Below are 14,617 nucleotides of genomic sequence, written 5' to 3'. Positions count from 1 at the left end.
GGGTGGTGACGATTTAGGCCAGATGCATATGGATGAATCTTGTATCTTGATGTTCACAGTCAGAATTGTACAGTAACTAACGTGCAGCCTAATTGAGGCTCTTTTTCCCTTATCAGGCTGTGAATTCATGCGACCGGTCTGCCCCGCCATCGGAATTCCCAGACTCTCCCTCTTCTCTCGTGTTCTGACACGTCGTCTCCAAACAACTTTTGTGTATTTACAACTAAGAGTCATGCATGCATTCAATCCGTCGGGCCCAACTTATGGCCAGTCAGCCACAGTTGACGCACCCGGGTCAAGGATGATCCGAGCAGCCAGCACTCTGTACTTCGCCTACGGGAGCAACTTGCACCTCGCTCAAATGGCCCATCGCTGTCCCGGAAGTGTCTTCAAAGGAAAGGCCATTCTTGATTCTTATCGTTGGCAGATCAACGAGCGCGGGGTGGCCAACGTCGTTGAGTCTGGAAGCGATCACTCAGTCGAGGGTCTTCTTTACATGATCGGTCCCAAAGACGAAAGAACCCTGGATCGCTCCGAAGGAGTGTCAAAGGGTTTCTACCAGAAGTATCTGATGAGAGTTTCTTTCGAGCCTCACCAGCAATACGCGAACTTCAAGACTGGTCGATTATCCCATCTGCTTGAGCAGCGCCGGGACTCGATAAGCGGTGATGGTGCTCACTTTCCCAACAATGCCAATCGCAAAGTGAGATTCAATGCACCACCTCATATTGGCCCTGTGTCCTACATGGACGGCGAGGAGACTTCAGGACGCCATGCACGTACTGAGCAAGTCAAAGCATTGGTGTATGTTAGCGAGGACTACGTTACCGATGGCTCCATCAGAGAGGAGTACATCGCGAGGATGCAAAGCGCCGTCAATGATGCAGTATCACTGGGGGTCTCGAAGTCATTTGTGGACAAATATATCGTCCCGTTTCTTGACTCTCAACAAATTTGGCACTTATCCAAGAGAAACGTTGGAGAAACTCAGCACGAACAGCCTAGTAAGCTGCTGGAACTTGAATCTGAGCCAAAGGTTCAGGCCATCATCAGCAAGGAGTCAGCTGAAGAGCAAGTCAACAACAAGCCCCCAACTGAGAGCAACATGGTGGACGTCTCAGATCCGCCGACTGATGAAAGGTCGAGTGACGTGGAGATTAATCAAGAAACGAACCAAGAAGGTAAGATCAACCTCGACCACATGTTTGACGTATTCGTCGCCCTTGTTGCCACCGCATGCCTGGGCTATCTGACTTTCTGGTAGCACTGTCGAGGGAGCCTGTGGTCAAGGAGGGTGACCTGTCTAGGCATATCGATCTATCGAAGCTCAGAACAGAGAACCGCGACGAAAATGGTGGCTCCAGTTGCATGTTCCCCATTGACTTGTTGGCAGCTGTTGACAAGGTCAACTATTCCGTCATCGATGGTAGTGGGAAGAATATTTATGTTGTCATTGTCAAACAGAAGGGTACAGAGGCTAATTCTGGCTTCAGCGTCGCCACAGCATCCAAGGGGATTCAAATGGCTAATGAGCTTGCTATGAAAGAGTTCAAAGAGTTATGTGCGCTGAACACTAAGCCAGTGGTGGAAGAAGGTGAAGAGCCGGATGTCGTGGTTGTCAAGGAGGGCTCTCCAGGTGATCTGACTTGGAAGCTAGAAGAGGACGCATATCTTCATCTCAGCAGCGCAAGAACTGGAGAGGAGCCTTGGTTGATGGTATGGGTGGAGTCAAAACAGCTCATGGAATGCCGTTAGATATCACAAAGATGGAACACCAGTGTCTATCCTTCGACTCCAGGCGAGTAATTTATTGATAGCAAGCCAAGAGGGTGTTCTTGCGTAGTATTATTCCCTATCTCTCATATATGTAGACCTCAAGCACTAGTAGCTCGCATCATACCACTTGAAATCAGCTCCCCAAAGATCCTGCTTCGTCAGAGCCTTATCCGATGGGGTGAAGTACTTTCTCTGCGAAGTATCGGCACCAGCACCAGTGTTTTCGAACTCTTGGAAGACACTAATAGAATTAGCCTTTGGTCGCCTTGGGGATCTTCTTGTTAACTTACGGTGTTGCGCCTTCGGCCATGGGTGAGTAGCCCTCTGGTCTCACGACATTTGTCAGAATGCTGTACTGGTACATCACTCGTGCGTTGACTCTCCAAGGACGTCCGAGGTAGACTTTGTTGGTCAGATCTTGGGTGCCGGTAGATGTGATCTATATTTTATTAAGTCATTGTCATTGGTTTAACGTAATGTAACACTTACCGTGCTGTGATCGATGATATAACGTGAGGTGTCGGTTGGTTCGGTCCGAGATGATGCAGTGATGTAGCCCGGTCCATTAGAGGCAATAGTGGCTGAGCAATGTTAGAAACGGTCGGTGGGGGGATATTGGTATACTTACATTCGCCTATCCATGCATGGCCGTTGCCAAAGATGTAATCAACCGCGCCTACAGTTGTCGCTCAGAAATGTCACCCTCAATGGCCAGGAACGAATACTTACCCTCGATATAACAGTTGGAGTAGTACATCCATCCAGCCTTGACATACAGAGTATCCTGGTACGACTTGAAAGAGCAGCCGTAAAATCCGGTTTTGTTGCCATTTGCCGTCAAGGCAACAGCCTATCCTATGCTTAGCATGTTTCCTACTCGCATGATATGATAAACTTACCTGTCCAGCTGTATACCCGTTGACGAAGTCAATGTTGTACGCGGCGAAATCATTGGACCTAAGATTAACGGTTGAGCTTGCATCTAAAGAGCCCGCATCTTGTGACCCAAGAGTATTCTGGATAACGACGGTGTTCTTCTTATAGCTTTTAGTACTGAGACACTGCGTTAGTGCATCCGAAGTCTCCGAATGGATATTGTCTTACTCGGTGGTTGACCCATAGAGGGTCAAGGGTGCTTTGACCTTGATCTCCACTCGCTCATTGTAAGTTCCCGAGTTGAGGAAGATACACGCGGGCTTGGTAGATGAACCGATAGAGTTGACGGCAGCTTGTAGACTGGTGAACTCTGATGCACTAGCACCACTGGGTTTTACCACAATACAATTCGCAGGGGCAACAGTGCGACTATTGTCCGCTCGGGTTGGAAGGCTGGCTGCTTCACCGGAAGATGGACCTTGACCGAGGAAAAGTGCCAATTGGACCAAGTGGACAAGGCCCTTGAGGCACGGCATGCTGATGATGAGAATAGATAATCTGTATGACTGCACGGTTTCAACGAATGATGATGACCTGGGTATGGAGATAAAGGCAGGCAGTTATCGTCTTTTCAGATGGAGTTGACTGCCAATTGGCTGAGCTAAGGTTATCCAGAAGCTTATCCCATTCATGGAAAATCACAGTTCGATATCAGGCTGAAATAACAAGTTTAAAATGCAACTGATCGGATCATAAGACAAACATTCGGCAACTTTCTGCCGTTAAATAGCTATGCAAGAGTATTGGCATCATTTGAAAGTCATTCCCGCTTTTTGTTTCTCCGTAAGTTATCGAATAAGGAGTGTCTGAATACAGAAACCATTCCAAATTGGCCAAGCAAGAGATCGAAACAGGAAACCTGGGGTCAAGTGTGAGGTTAAAGTTGGGGGCAGTTTGGGGTTGACTTTGGGGTATTAGGCTAAATGCGTGGATGTGCTAAACTAAGAAACTTGATGATCTTGACTATTGACAATTAGACTTCGATCTACCTTAGAAAACGCTGCAATCCACTCAATTAATCGATTATCTGATTGTCACTGAAACACGAGAAGTAGGGTAGGATGCGGTGACTTGGCGGGTATTCGTTTACCCAAGTCGGAGATTTACTCGGGCTCAGCTCAAGGTGACAGGGCTCAGGTTATTTACCCATCTAAACTGGGCGAATCTACAACCCTTCCCAATTTCCAGGGACGCTAGAGTCCATTTTGGTTCGATGTGTTTGGTTAGCAAACGAGGGGTCGTATTTTCAAACTGCCGGAGTGGTTGATTGGTGGATAATTTGTTGAAACGGTTCTATAGTTGATTTTGAGCAGGTGATACGAACTCAGATCGTCCATAGACAGATTAAGGGGTTCAGCTATACTCATGAAATGGGTAGGATGAAATCATCGGGTAGTATTTTCTATTTCACCAATGAACTGCTTATCAAGGAGTCTTGGTGTGAGATGTGTATTTAAATGACGGATATCGCACAAGACGAAACATTTGCAGAAGCATAGACCGCAGTATCTGACTACTACTACAACGATGCTCTTCCAATCAGTCTTCTTCGCTCTTCTCCTTTCACTCCTTGCCCAGAGAGTCGCGGGCACTCCAACCTTACACGACCATTCTCTCGCACATCACAAGCGAGCGACTTGTACTCCCAAATCAGCCGGCTCAGCTTCAACAGACGATGTCCCCACCATCGTCGCAGCGCTAAAGCAATGCGGCAATGGTGGAGTCATCGTGTTCCCCAAAGACACTACCTACATGATCAGAACCAAACTCAGTCTTACCGGCTGCACCGACTGCGAAATCCAACTCGACGGCCGACTTAAACTCTCGGATGATTACACGTTTTGGAACAACTCTCGTACTCAAATTGACGTCCGCGGCATTAAGGGGCTTAAGTTTCATAGTCCTGCTGGTACTGGGGAGATTGATGGTAATGGACAAGCTGCGTGGGATCGCTTTGGATCAGTTGGTGATTTGAAGAGGCCCGTTATGTTCGCCGTGGAGGGGTCTACTGATGTTGAAGTCAACGGCTTTCGTATGAAGAACGCTCAGAACGTCTTTGTTGATATCGGTTCCAACAGCGAGAGGGTCAAGTTCCTCAACATGGATTTGACCGCCATCAGCAAGTCAAGCTACCCACCGAAGAACACCGATGGGTTCGATATTGGAGCGTCCAAGTACACGACCCTTTCAAACATCTTTATTCAGAATGAGGATGATTGCGTTGCATTCAAAGCAGGCTGTGATCAGGTCACCATCACTGACATAACCTGCCAGGGATCTCACGGTCTATCAGTCGGTTCTCTGGGCAAGACAAACACCGACACAGTCACCAACGTCTATGTGAGAAATGCCACCATGAAAGGCGCTACGAAAGCGGCTGGTATCAAGATTTACCCCGGTGGTCCTGATCACGGAACTGCTGTTGTCCGTAACGTTACCTGGGACGGTGTTATCGTCGACAACTGTGGCGCTGCATTCGAGTTTGATGCTTGCTACAACGAAGACGAGTCTTATTGTGAACAGCATCCCAGTACTGCGCAGGTGTCTGAGATTTACGTCAAGAACTTCTCGGGCAAGACTAGTACCAAGTATGCGCCTACTACCGGCCATGTATACTGCCCTGTTGAGGGAAAGAATTGCGATGTTGAGTTTACGAACTGGACTGTTAAATCTGGAACTGGTGCTGGGCAGTTTTTGTGTGAGAACATTAGCTCTGATGTTTTGGGTATTACCTGCAAGGCTCCTTAGGACATACATTGCGATGAATCCGCATTCCTCAGGGAGCAAGAAAACTTCTGACCTAAACTTAGGGTGTCGACTGGCCTAAAGGCCCATTAATCTTTACTAAATTTACCTAAATCTTTCCAATACTTAGAATATGCGGTTCTATGGAACGCACAGCGACGCTACCACCGAGAAGATCCACCCCACAGTGCCGCGCCTTGAGCGCTGCTGCTGTTGCTGCTGCTTCTTGGATGAGGTCTCATGGAGTTGCTGGTACTGTTGGTACTCATCGGCAGTGATCTCATAAGGAAGCAATCGGCCAGCATGCATATGAGCCTTGGGGTAGTCAACATCGGGAACGATCTGGACGGGTGAGTCGTAGAGACTTCCCTGTTGAGACTCATAAGAGTAAGGAAATCAGAGTCTGGCAGGTCATATCACCAAGTTCCGAGTATCCCAAACTCCACGGATCAAGCGGAACAGACCCGCTGTATCTTGCTCAACGTGTCGTGCGCGCAAGCAGAAATGCGACCGACAACAACCATGCGGTCCATGTCAGAAGCGTGGTGTCCAGAATTCATGTCACCTAGAGCCAACTTCGCGACCGCCTGCCGCTTCGCTGGCCAATCGTGTTGATAGTCGAGTCCAGGATGAGCTTAGGCAGATGCAGAGCCTCCTCCAGAGTCTCCTCAGTCAGCCTAACCAGGGCCAAGTAGCCACATCCTACGAAAACCTAGCCGCGGGTGTGGATCGCATTCGGCAGGCTATCAATTACAGGGCTGTGACGGCTCCGCAAGTGGACCAACCTCCAGACATCGTATTTGGATCTCTCGCCAAAGCTACCTTAGAAGATGTTCTGGCGGCTTTGCCATCCCGCCAGGATTCTAACAATATTGTCTTTACATACCTTAACGCAAGACATATTGCTGTACCATTCATTCATATCCACCAATTCCGCAGACAGTACGAAGCCTTTTGGAACAACCCTGGATCTGCGAACCTTCTGTGGGCAAGCATCCTATTCTCGGTCCTCGCGGCTGGTGCCATCATGCCTGATGGCAGGGGAAACCATCACCAATCTTCAGCATTTATTTCCATGTCAGCCCGATGTCTTATATCCGGTCAGTACAGCACCGCGACTGAATTCTCTGTTGAAGCCCTGGCTATGCATCTTCATGCACGATGTTTCCATCAAGAGGACAGGGACATCAATCTGTCCCAGCTTCATGCTTTGACTGTTCGTATCGCGCAACAGCGGTGTTATCATGTGGATGGAGGCGACTACTTACAGGCTCTGACACCCTTTCAAGTCGAAATGAGACGGCGCATTTGGTATTATCTCCAGTACTACGACGTCTTGCTATCTCTTGAGCATGGACTACCGCCACTGATACACGAAAATACGTACTCTGTCGGCCATCCAACAAACGTCACAGATGACGAGTTTGATGAAGAAACCAAAGTCATCTTCGCTAGTCCAGTGACAGAGGCCAATGCTGCGCTCCCCTGCGTATACATGTCCCGATTATTGCCAATTCTGAGAAACATCATTCGCCACGCCCTTGGTTTCAAGACCTGCAACTATACGGACGCCCTTTTCCTCAAATCGCAGCTTGAGGCATGGTACAGATCGATTCCACTCTGCCTCCGCGTGCATTCCATCAAGGATGCTTGCCTGACAAATACTACTTTCACCGCTTTACAACGTATCCTATTTCAGCTCATCTACAACACAGGAATCGCACTCATATATCGTCCATTCCTCAATATCATGAGCCTTGAGAATAGATATTGCGAAACTGCGCTTGACATGTCTCGCAAGAATGCACTAAGATCTATTGAAGTATACATAGAGGTTGATCAAGAGATGCAGAGAGGGGGAAGACTCTATAACGATCCACAAGTCAAGGCTAACTTACCCGTCAATGACTTCTTTATAACAATGATAATGGCACCACTGGAGTTCTTCGGTTGCCCCAACTTACCGTAAGTCTGCATTTAAGCGGGTACCAAATGCCTTGACTGAAGTATTGCAGGCAAAGCCAAAAGGGCTATATCATCCATACACTCGAAACGGCAGCACAGCTGTGGCCCAAGAGATCATGTGTCTCTTCATACGCCCTTGAAAGCTCGCGACTGCTTCAGGTCATTCTGGCAGACATCCATTCGTCAACCTCAATTGAGCATCCTATATACCCAAACATCTCTGACTCAAGCCAAGAAAGTGCTTTACTACAAACCTTTGGGACTTACGGACCAAGAGGCGATGATGCCTGTGAATTCGACAACTTCCCGTGGAACACCACTACAATGTCGGACTGGGTTTGTGCACATTTCCACATACGGAGATACGCCACTGACGAGACCTAGGGCTCGATGAACTTTTTGATTGACTATGAGGAATTTGACAGGTCAATCACTGAAGAGTCAATCATCGGCGTTTAGGGCTGTACTGGTTTCTTGTTCTGCGTGAATGGCGAGATATAGTGGGGCTTCGGAGTTGTCGGTTCTAATTGTTACCGTTTTGGGTAATTGACATGTCCGACTTCAAATCCGACGCTGCGCCAAGACGCCCAACAGTCGATATTTGTCAAGATGATGCTTTGATAAGAGGTTCTTTGAGTCTTGAAAACCTCAAACCGGAAGCTGATCAACGCCGGGGACGGCTATAAGAAGAGTGCCTGCATCCAGCCGGGGACTCATTCCACATTCCAACCCAAACATCTATCACCAACACATCGTTAAAATGGGCGACCAAGCTATTCCCGAGTTCTCAACCTCACTCGTTCTTACCGCTTTCAACGAGCCTCTCAAGCTCGAGAAGACTCCGCTTCCCAAAACAGTCCCTCCTGGCTCAGTCTTTGTTCGTGTACTCAGCACTCCCGTACGCCCTCACCAACGCGAGGGTTTCAGAGGCAACAGTCCTCTTTCCTTCAAGCCCCCATATAACCCCGGAGATGGTGGTGTTGGGCGCATCGTATCCGTAGGGCCTGATGCTGTCGCTCTCAAACCTGGTCAGCTTGTCTACATGAACAACTTCATCACGGCAAGAGATGATCCTAACACCCGAGTCCTGCTCGGTATTCATGATGGTGGTGGCCCTGAAGCTGACTTGAAGCTGTTCAACCTCTGGAAGGGCTTCTGGAGAGATGTCGCTGTTGTTGCCACGGAGAATATCATTCCTCTGAATGAAAAGATTCTCATCAATGAGATGGGTTACTCCTGTGGAGACCTGAGCTACATCCAGCGCCTCTCGGTCGCATACGGCGGTATCAGTGCCGCCAATCTCCAAGCTGGCGAGACTGTTATTGTTGCTCCAGCTACAGGTCACTTTTCGGGTGCTGTAGTTGAGTTGGCTGCCCAGATCGGCTGTCGTGTGATTGCACTTTCGCGCTCAGCATCTAAACTGAAACCTCTCACTTCTCGTTACCATCGTGTCACTGCTGTTGAGCTCACTGGCGATGAGAAGAAGGATGCCGAGGCCATTGGCGCACTTGTACCCGGAGGCGCTGATGCTTACATCGACGTTTCTCCGCCTGCAGCGACAGCTTCACATCATCACCTCAACATCTCCATCAACTCGCTTACGTCTTTCGGTCGTGTCGTCTTTCTAGGAATGATGTTCGATATCAAGATCAACTATGCTAGCCTCATGGTTCGCAACATCACGATCAAAGCGCAGTTCATGTATACGCGCCAGGAGTTGGTATCTTTGGTCAAGATGATTGAAACGGGAGTTATCAAACTGGGCAAGGAAGCTGGGCATGAGATTGTAGAGAAGGGCTTCTCTATGGAAGAATGGGAAAATGCGGTCACCGTTGCAGAGACGGCTTCGGCTTGGGGCCAGCAGGTCTTGCTCTACCCCTAGACGAAAGCCATTTCGGGCTCGATTGAGACTTTCAAGTAGCTTCTATTATCATCGATATCTCCTTTTCTTATTCCATTGCTTATCTATCTCCTGTATCTGTCTTGTTCTGAGTAAACCCAGACTTCCCATCACTTGCCCTCAGCTGCTCCGCTGTCGCGAATATGGATTGAGAACCCCGTCGCGTTCTTCCCCTCCAGACCGGGTTTGAGAGTCAAGGCCGGCATCTCATAGTCACCGCCATTTTGCGGCCTGTAAGGTATAGGCTCTATGGTATCCAAATGCCTCAGCTTTTCACGGAGCGTCTCTGCCTCCTTCTCGAAACCAGCCTGGTCTAGCCTGTCCGTTTGATAGACGACATGAGATGGAAGAACCTGGAATCCGGGGTAGTACAGCACGCCATGGTTGATGGGGTAGAGTAAGTCGTCAATATGTCCAGCAATTCCGCGAGCCGAGTAGTGCTCTTCACGACCCCCGATAGTAACGACAAGCATCGCTCGCTTCCCGGCAAACACTCCTTCGCCATATCTATCGCCATAATGCTTCTCGCTATGCTCGCCAACTCCATATGTGAAGCCCATGGAGAACACTCTCTCGACCCAGCCTTTGAGAATAGCAGGCATGGTATACCACCAGAGGGGAAAGTGAATCAGGACCATGTCAGCCCAGAGCAGCTTTTCTTGTTCGGTCTTGACGTCTTCTGTAAGATTTCCTGTTTTGTATGAATCCCTCGATGCGTATGCAACCTTGAGACGGGCATCGGTTGAGAGATTAGGAAAGTCTGTACGATCGATCTCGGATTTCCATTTCATTGAGTATAAGTCTGAGGTTTGTACTTGGTGGCCCTGAGCTTCAAGCTCGTTAACGGACATTTGGAAGAGAGAGCCATTGAAAGACTGGGGCTCGGGGTGGGCAAGCACGACGAGAACCTTCATGTTGATGAGAAGATGGTATGCTTCGTGCTTAGGGCTCAATGCTGTCTTCCTGGCGAGCATTTATATACAAACGACTTGCTCCACTATAGTCGAAAGATCTTCTGCCAAGAAAACTATCATGGCATGATCGGATCAAAATCAAGTCCGATCGGGTTAAGTTCAGCCTGTCATGGCTCGGACGGCCCAACTTCACGCCCGACATTCTGTGGTTGACCAGCTAGAAGTCGATCATGGTCTTAGCCAGCTGATTCCCCACGTTACTACTGGGATACTTGATCATGGGTACTGGGCTTTTAAAGCTGGAGTACGATAGGCTTTTCTCTTAATCTCGTCCGTTCTTCGCCCGAAATGCTGAGATAACGTTATCACATCTTTTGGTCCGCTCCGCCACCCCACGAAACATACTCCGCAACGAATCAAAGCGCAGGCTGGAACCTTGACCCAGCTGATGAGTAATTGATCCATTTTCGTTCATTTTCGCATCGGGGTTCCTTCATTGTCCAAGGTCGTAGCTGCTACAATGATATCTAAACCTAGCCTTAGTCATTGAAGGGCATATAGGGCTGAAACAGAACACACAGCTAATTGGACAGGGTTCAAGCTTGAGTTCCAGCTCTTGAACTGTATGACGTATCATACTTTGATACAAAATTTATTGAGGTTTCCTGACGTCGTGTTCTGCTGTCCAATCATTTCCCAGATCCCAAACGCCTTTCCATGCACGTCCTCTCAAAAACCAAATGGTAATGAGTCCATACACTCAATATTCTCCTCTGCTTCTTCCTTCAGACATCTCTCGCAAGTGCATTTGAACTGAAACTGCTCTTGTGTATGATTTTGTCTACTTGTGAGGTCTTTATGTGTTGTAAGATCAAAGTAGGTAATCATGCATTCTTCGCCCTTTGAGATGTCGCGAGCTGCTGTATAGACCATTCGCGCTTGTCCGTCGGGTTTATGAGTGACCTATGAGAGCTGTCAGTAGCACATTCACGGGGGCTTTTCATAATAATCTTCATTCGCTCACATTTGGTAGGCAAGAATGGTTGAACTGGGCAGCACGGGGATACAGGGCCATTCCGTAAGATTCACCTCTTGGCGCAGCATTGTCGTTCACGGGCTGAGAGCCAGTGGCCCTCGGATACAGTCCAAAGGTATTGGTCTCTTCCTTGCATAATAGCAAAAGCATTTGTTCGGCACTTAGCAGGGGCGGTAGAACAGTCGCATCACTCAGGTACTCATGGACCAATCGTTTCCAATGTATAATCTGCACCTCGGGCCACGAGTCAAGGTATGCACAACACATGTTCACAGCTTTCCAGCCACGTAGGAAATGGGCCTCCCATGGATGCCGCTGTTGTACAAGGGCATTACCGCTGTGTGACTCGGCATTCCACGTGGCAAGCAGACGAACAACATGCCAGACCGTAGCGAAATTGTACTCGCCCTCTTTTTGGCGAAGTGGTTCTGCGTGTTTCTTCAACCAAGAGCACTCAAAGTCATGTCGGGCCTTATCCGTCGCTCGGCATGCGACATTACACCAGACAATATCCTTGGAACAAGCATGCTCGCAGCGGACGGCGCGACCATTCTGCGGGACACGGCGAGAGCACGACAAATTGCTGCATATAAGCGGTTCGTTGGACGTCACAGAAGGGACGATAGCATATGGTGTGTCTACGAGAAGAATGGTTCCTTCTCGAATAGGACCCGCGGCTCGAAGTAATCTGCCCTTGCAGGGGTCTTGGTCAGGAACCAGATTCGGATGTACGTAAAATTCCAGATCGTGAGTGACGACATTGGAAGGTTTTAGTGTACTTCTTGGTGCCTTTGGCGGCAATCGGGGTTTTTGGAACTCCATTGTTGCTGGATAAAGAGCTGGTTGAAAGATAAAGTGTTTAGAGGGTGACGGAGAAGAAATATGAGAATTAAAATGAATGGGAAAAGAATTTGCAGGCAAAGTCGCTACTGAGCATTTGCGTTCTGGACCCTCGGAATGATCGAATACGGTTAGATGAGGAGGCCACTAAGACACCATCGCCACTGAGATAAGGGTATCATTTCGGCGTAACCTTTTGCGGCTTAAAGCCAATTGCTGTATCACTGTATCAGAAAGGCGGTATGTATTTTGAGGTTCGACATTGTGTCACTGTAAGAAAGGTACATTGTGATAAACTCAGTGGTTGACGTGGACGAAGGAATTAGCTTTTTCACCATCAACACCATATGACCATGAGAGTTGTCAGCTTGTTGGGCGGCGCTGCCCCTGTTGAAGAGCAAAAAAGCCAGAAACTTCATTCAATCAGTTTAGCTGCCGCAAAGAAAAAAATTTCTTTGTGTCTTTTTACGTCAACATTCGGCGATTTTTTTACCCCGTTAAATCGGCATTGCAATAACCGTTCATCGCCCTTGCATCCTAGATCTGAGTGGAGAGGGGCCACATGGAAGCTAGGGATAATCCCTCCAGTGAGATTGGTTCCCGTCACACGTGTCACTAATAATAGCACAACCAGTTGGCCAGCTCCAAATGCATCTCGACTGACAACGTTGTTCTCAAAGGGCAGGCTGTATTGGTAAACTACAATTCTGATTTGACAAAAACGCCATGGTCAATCTCTTGGGCCACTGGCTTGTAGGTCCATTGGCTCACATAGACATCGCCTCCTTTGGGACAGTCCACTCCAGATCCTTTGCCGTTGCAGGTAGCATAAGGCCCAAGCAAGCTGCCGACAAATTGACCCATACCTCCACTAACGAGACTTGCCGATGCTGTCGCGATGTTGAGAGTCTTACCTCCGCGGCTTGATGCCCCAAGGTTGTAGTGCGTCGCGTTTGCTGCCTCGAGTGATCGAATACGTCTGCTCCATATCGTTTTTTTGAAGCTGTAACGTGACACAAGTACCTTTGGTGCAGGAACATTCTGAGCTCCAGTGGCTCGGAATCTGAACGCGAGCTTGGACTTCTTGTTGCTACCTTGCTTGGTTGGGAGACGAACAATGCCAAGGTCAATATGATCGAGCTGCGTTCGGAAAACGGTGATACCAGCCTCCTGGTCATCTGACTTGGGCTTAAAGTCGATATCGACACTATACTTGAAGAGAGTGTGAGTTTGTCGACGACCAATGAAGGCCAAGCCCCGCTGTCCTGAGAGCTCAATCTCGTCTCCAGCTAGAAGGCTACCGGTAACGTTATTGCGACTCGGCACAATATGCAGACCCTTGGCAGACAGAGAGAAAGCACCCTCTCTGGGGACGCGGTGATGAACAAAGTGAGGTGGAATGTTTTTAGCCTTCTTCAGGTTGTAGTTATCTGGGTCGGCGTTGAAGGGTCCATCTCCAGGAACGTTTCGCGTCGGCTTTGGGAGAAGGTTTCCAGGCATGCGGCCTCGAACTGGTTGCAACTTGGGCCATTCGCCCTTGTTCCATGTGCCATTGAAGAGAACGGCTTCACGGCCCATGGGTGAAACTCCAGGCGCTGTGATGCGAGTAGCCAGACAAAGACCCCACCAGTTGCCCTTGGTATCTTGGAACAGGTCACCGTGACCGACGGTCTGGAAGTACTCAGATGTTCCGCGGTTGGTCAAGATCGGGTTGTTCTTGTATGCTTCATATGGACCGGTGATCTTGCGGGCTCGAGCGATGGTGATAGCGTGGTCTTCAGCAGTTCCACCCTCGGCGATCATGAGATAGTAGTAACCGTCGCGCTTGTAGATATGGGGTCCCTCGGGCCATACGCCGCCTGTGCCGTTCCAAATGTTGAGCTCGGGGCTAAGCTTTCCTGTTTCCAGATCAAGCTCCTGCAGAGTGATGCCATGGGTAGCACAATAAACCTTTCCATCGTCGTCCCAGAATAGATCGGGGTCAATGTGAGTTGGCTTGAAGGTAACAGGGTCACTCCAGCTACTTTCGTCCCAGGGGTTAGTGGTCTTGAAGATGACACCAATGATATCTCCAACGCCTAGGTACTCGCAAATGACGTAGTATGTTCCCTTATGGTATCGAATGGTTGGTGCGTACATCCCCTGCTGCTGTCCAACAGTCTTCCAGCTGATGCCTGGGAGCTGTTTCTCACGATTCCAAACATGGCTGATAAGACGCCAGTTGACTAGGTCTCTTGAAGCATAAACGGGAAGGCCTGGGAACGAGATGAAAGTTGAAGTGACACAGAGAAAGAGGCCATCTCTCTGGATGCATGATGGGTCTGAGTGCCATCCTGGAAGCACCGGGTTGGTGTAAGTCGAAACATCCGTCTTCTTTTCAGGAAGAGCACTTCCCAGCGCAAGAAGTGGGCACCATAACCAAGAGAAGCGCATTTTGAAACTACACAACTGATATCGTCCTAGTTACATCAGACATCACTTCAGTCGCGAGAGCTTCTCCTCATT

The 14,617-nt window shown here is 48.9% G+C and overlaps 8 protein-coding genes across 9 annotated transcripts; 4 read left to right on the top strand and 4 right to left on the bottom strand.

Annotated features, from left to right (window-relative positions):
* Positions 1-127: 127 nt before the first annotated feature.
* On the top strand, positions 128-1,929 carry FOXG_09895 (uncharacterized protein; the record flags this gene model as incomplete). Of its 2 annotated transcripts, none has more annotated exons than XM_018389121.1 (2): positions 128-1,181; positions 1,494-1,929. In XM_018389121.1, 2 exons carry the CDS (start codon positions 128-130, stop codon positions 1,541-1,543), a joined length of 1,104 nt encoding a protein of 367 aa, XP_018247324.1. In that variant the 3' UTR covers positions 1,544-1,929. The 2 variants fall into 2 exon arrangements, with proteins under 2 accessions (XP_018247324.1, XP_018247323.1); XM_018389120.1 differs by having other exon boundaries at positions 1,265-1,929.
* Positions 1,629-3,444, bottom strand: FOXG_09894 (uncharacterized protein). The gene is made up of 7 exons (XM_018389119.1): positions 2,881-3,444; positions 2,676-2,829; positions 2,506-2,626; positions 2,405-2,452; positions 2,266-2,357; positions 2,067-2,215; positions 1,629-2,017 (listed from the first exon to the last, which is right to left on the bottom strand). The coding sequence occupies exons 1-7, from the start codon at positions 3,186-3,188 to the stop codon at positions 1,882-1,884; spliced, it is 1,008 nt and encodes a 335-aa protein (XP_018247322.1). The 5' UTR covers positions 3,189-3,444; the 3' UTR covers positions 1,629-1,881.
* Positions 3,445-4,061: 617 nt separating this feature from the next.
* FOXG_09893 (uncharacterized protein) lies at positions 4,062-5,510 on the top strand. Its single transcript, XM_018389118.1, has one exon. It carries the CDS (start codon positions 4,240-4,242, stop codon positions 5,458-5,460), a length of 1,221 nt encoding a protein of 406 aa, XP_018247321.1. The 5' UTR covers positions 4,062-4,239; the 3' UTR covers positions 5,461-5,510.
* Positions 5,511-6,100: 590 nt separating this feature from the next.
* On the top strand, positions 6,101-7,881 carry FOXG_09892 (uncharacterized protein; the record flags this gene model as incomplete). The annotated part of the gene is made up of 3 exons (XM_018389117.1): positions 6,101-7,422; positions 7,473-7,758; positions 7,807-7,881. 3 exons carry the CDS (start codon positions 6,101-6,103, stop codon positions 7,879-7,881), a joined length of 1,683 nt encoding a protein of 560 aa, XP_018247320.1.
* Positions 7,882-8,182: 301 nt separating this feature from the next.
* Positions 8,183-9,304, top strand: FOXG_09891 (uncharacterized protein; the record flags this gene model as incomplete). Its single annotated transcript, XM_018389116.1, has 1 exon — positions 8,183-9,304. One exon carries the CDS (start codon positions 8,183-8,185, stop codon positions 9,302-9,304), a length of 1,122 nt encoding a protein of 373 aa, XP_018247319.1.
* On the bottom strand, positions 9,118-10,822 carry FOXG_09890 (NAD(P)H dehydrogenase (quinone)). The gene has a single exon (XM_018389115.1). The coding sequence runs from the start codon at positions 10,294-10,296 to the stop codon at positions 9,433-9,435; it is 864 nt and encodes a 287-aa protein (XP_018247318.1). The 5' UTR covers positions 10,297-10,822; the 3' UTR covers positions 9,118-9,432.
* A 7-nt stretch (positions 10,823-10,829) lies between these two features.
* On the bottom strand, positions 10,830-12,160 carry FOXG_09889 (uncharacterized protein). Its single transcript, XM_018389114.1, has 2 exons — positions 11,261-12,160; positions 10,830-11,199 (listed from the first exon to the last, which is right to left on the bottom strand). Exons 1-2 carry the CDS (start codon positions 12,092-12,094, stop codon positions 10,966-10,968), a joined length of 1,068 nt encoding a protein of 355 aa, XP_018247317.1. The 5' UTR covers positions 12,095-12,160; the 3' UTR covers positions 10,830-10,965.
* A 620-nt stretch (positions 12,161-12,780) lies between these two features.
* On the bottom strand, positions 12,781-14,615 carry FOXG_09888 (uncharacterized protein). The gene has a single exon (XM_018389113.1). The coding sequence runs from the start codon at positions 14,543-14,545 to the stop codon at positions 12,812-12,814; it is 1,734 nt and encodes a 577-aa protein (XP_018247316.1). The 5' UTR covers positions 14,546-14,615; the 3' UTR covers positions 12,781-12,811.
* Positions 14,616-14,617: the final 2 nt, after the last annotated feature.

Source organism: Fusarium oxysporum, chromosome 11 (genome assembly GCF_000149955.1).
Source record: "Fusarium oxysporum f. sp. lycopersici 4287 chromosome 11, whole genome shotgun sequence".
Taxonomy (NCBI): Eukaryota; Fungi; Ascomycota; class Sordariomycetes; order Hypocreales; family Nectriaceae; genus Fusarium; species Fusarium oxysporum.
Note: the sequence above shows the minus strand (reverse complement) of the source record. Positions and strands in the feature narration are given on the sequence as shown.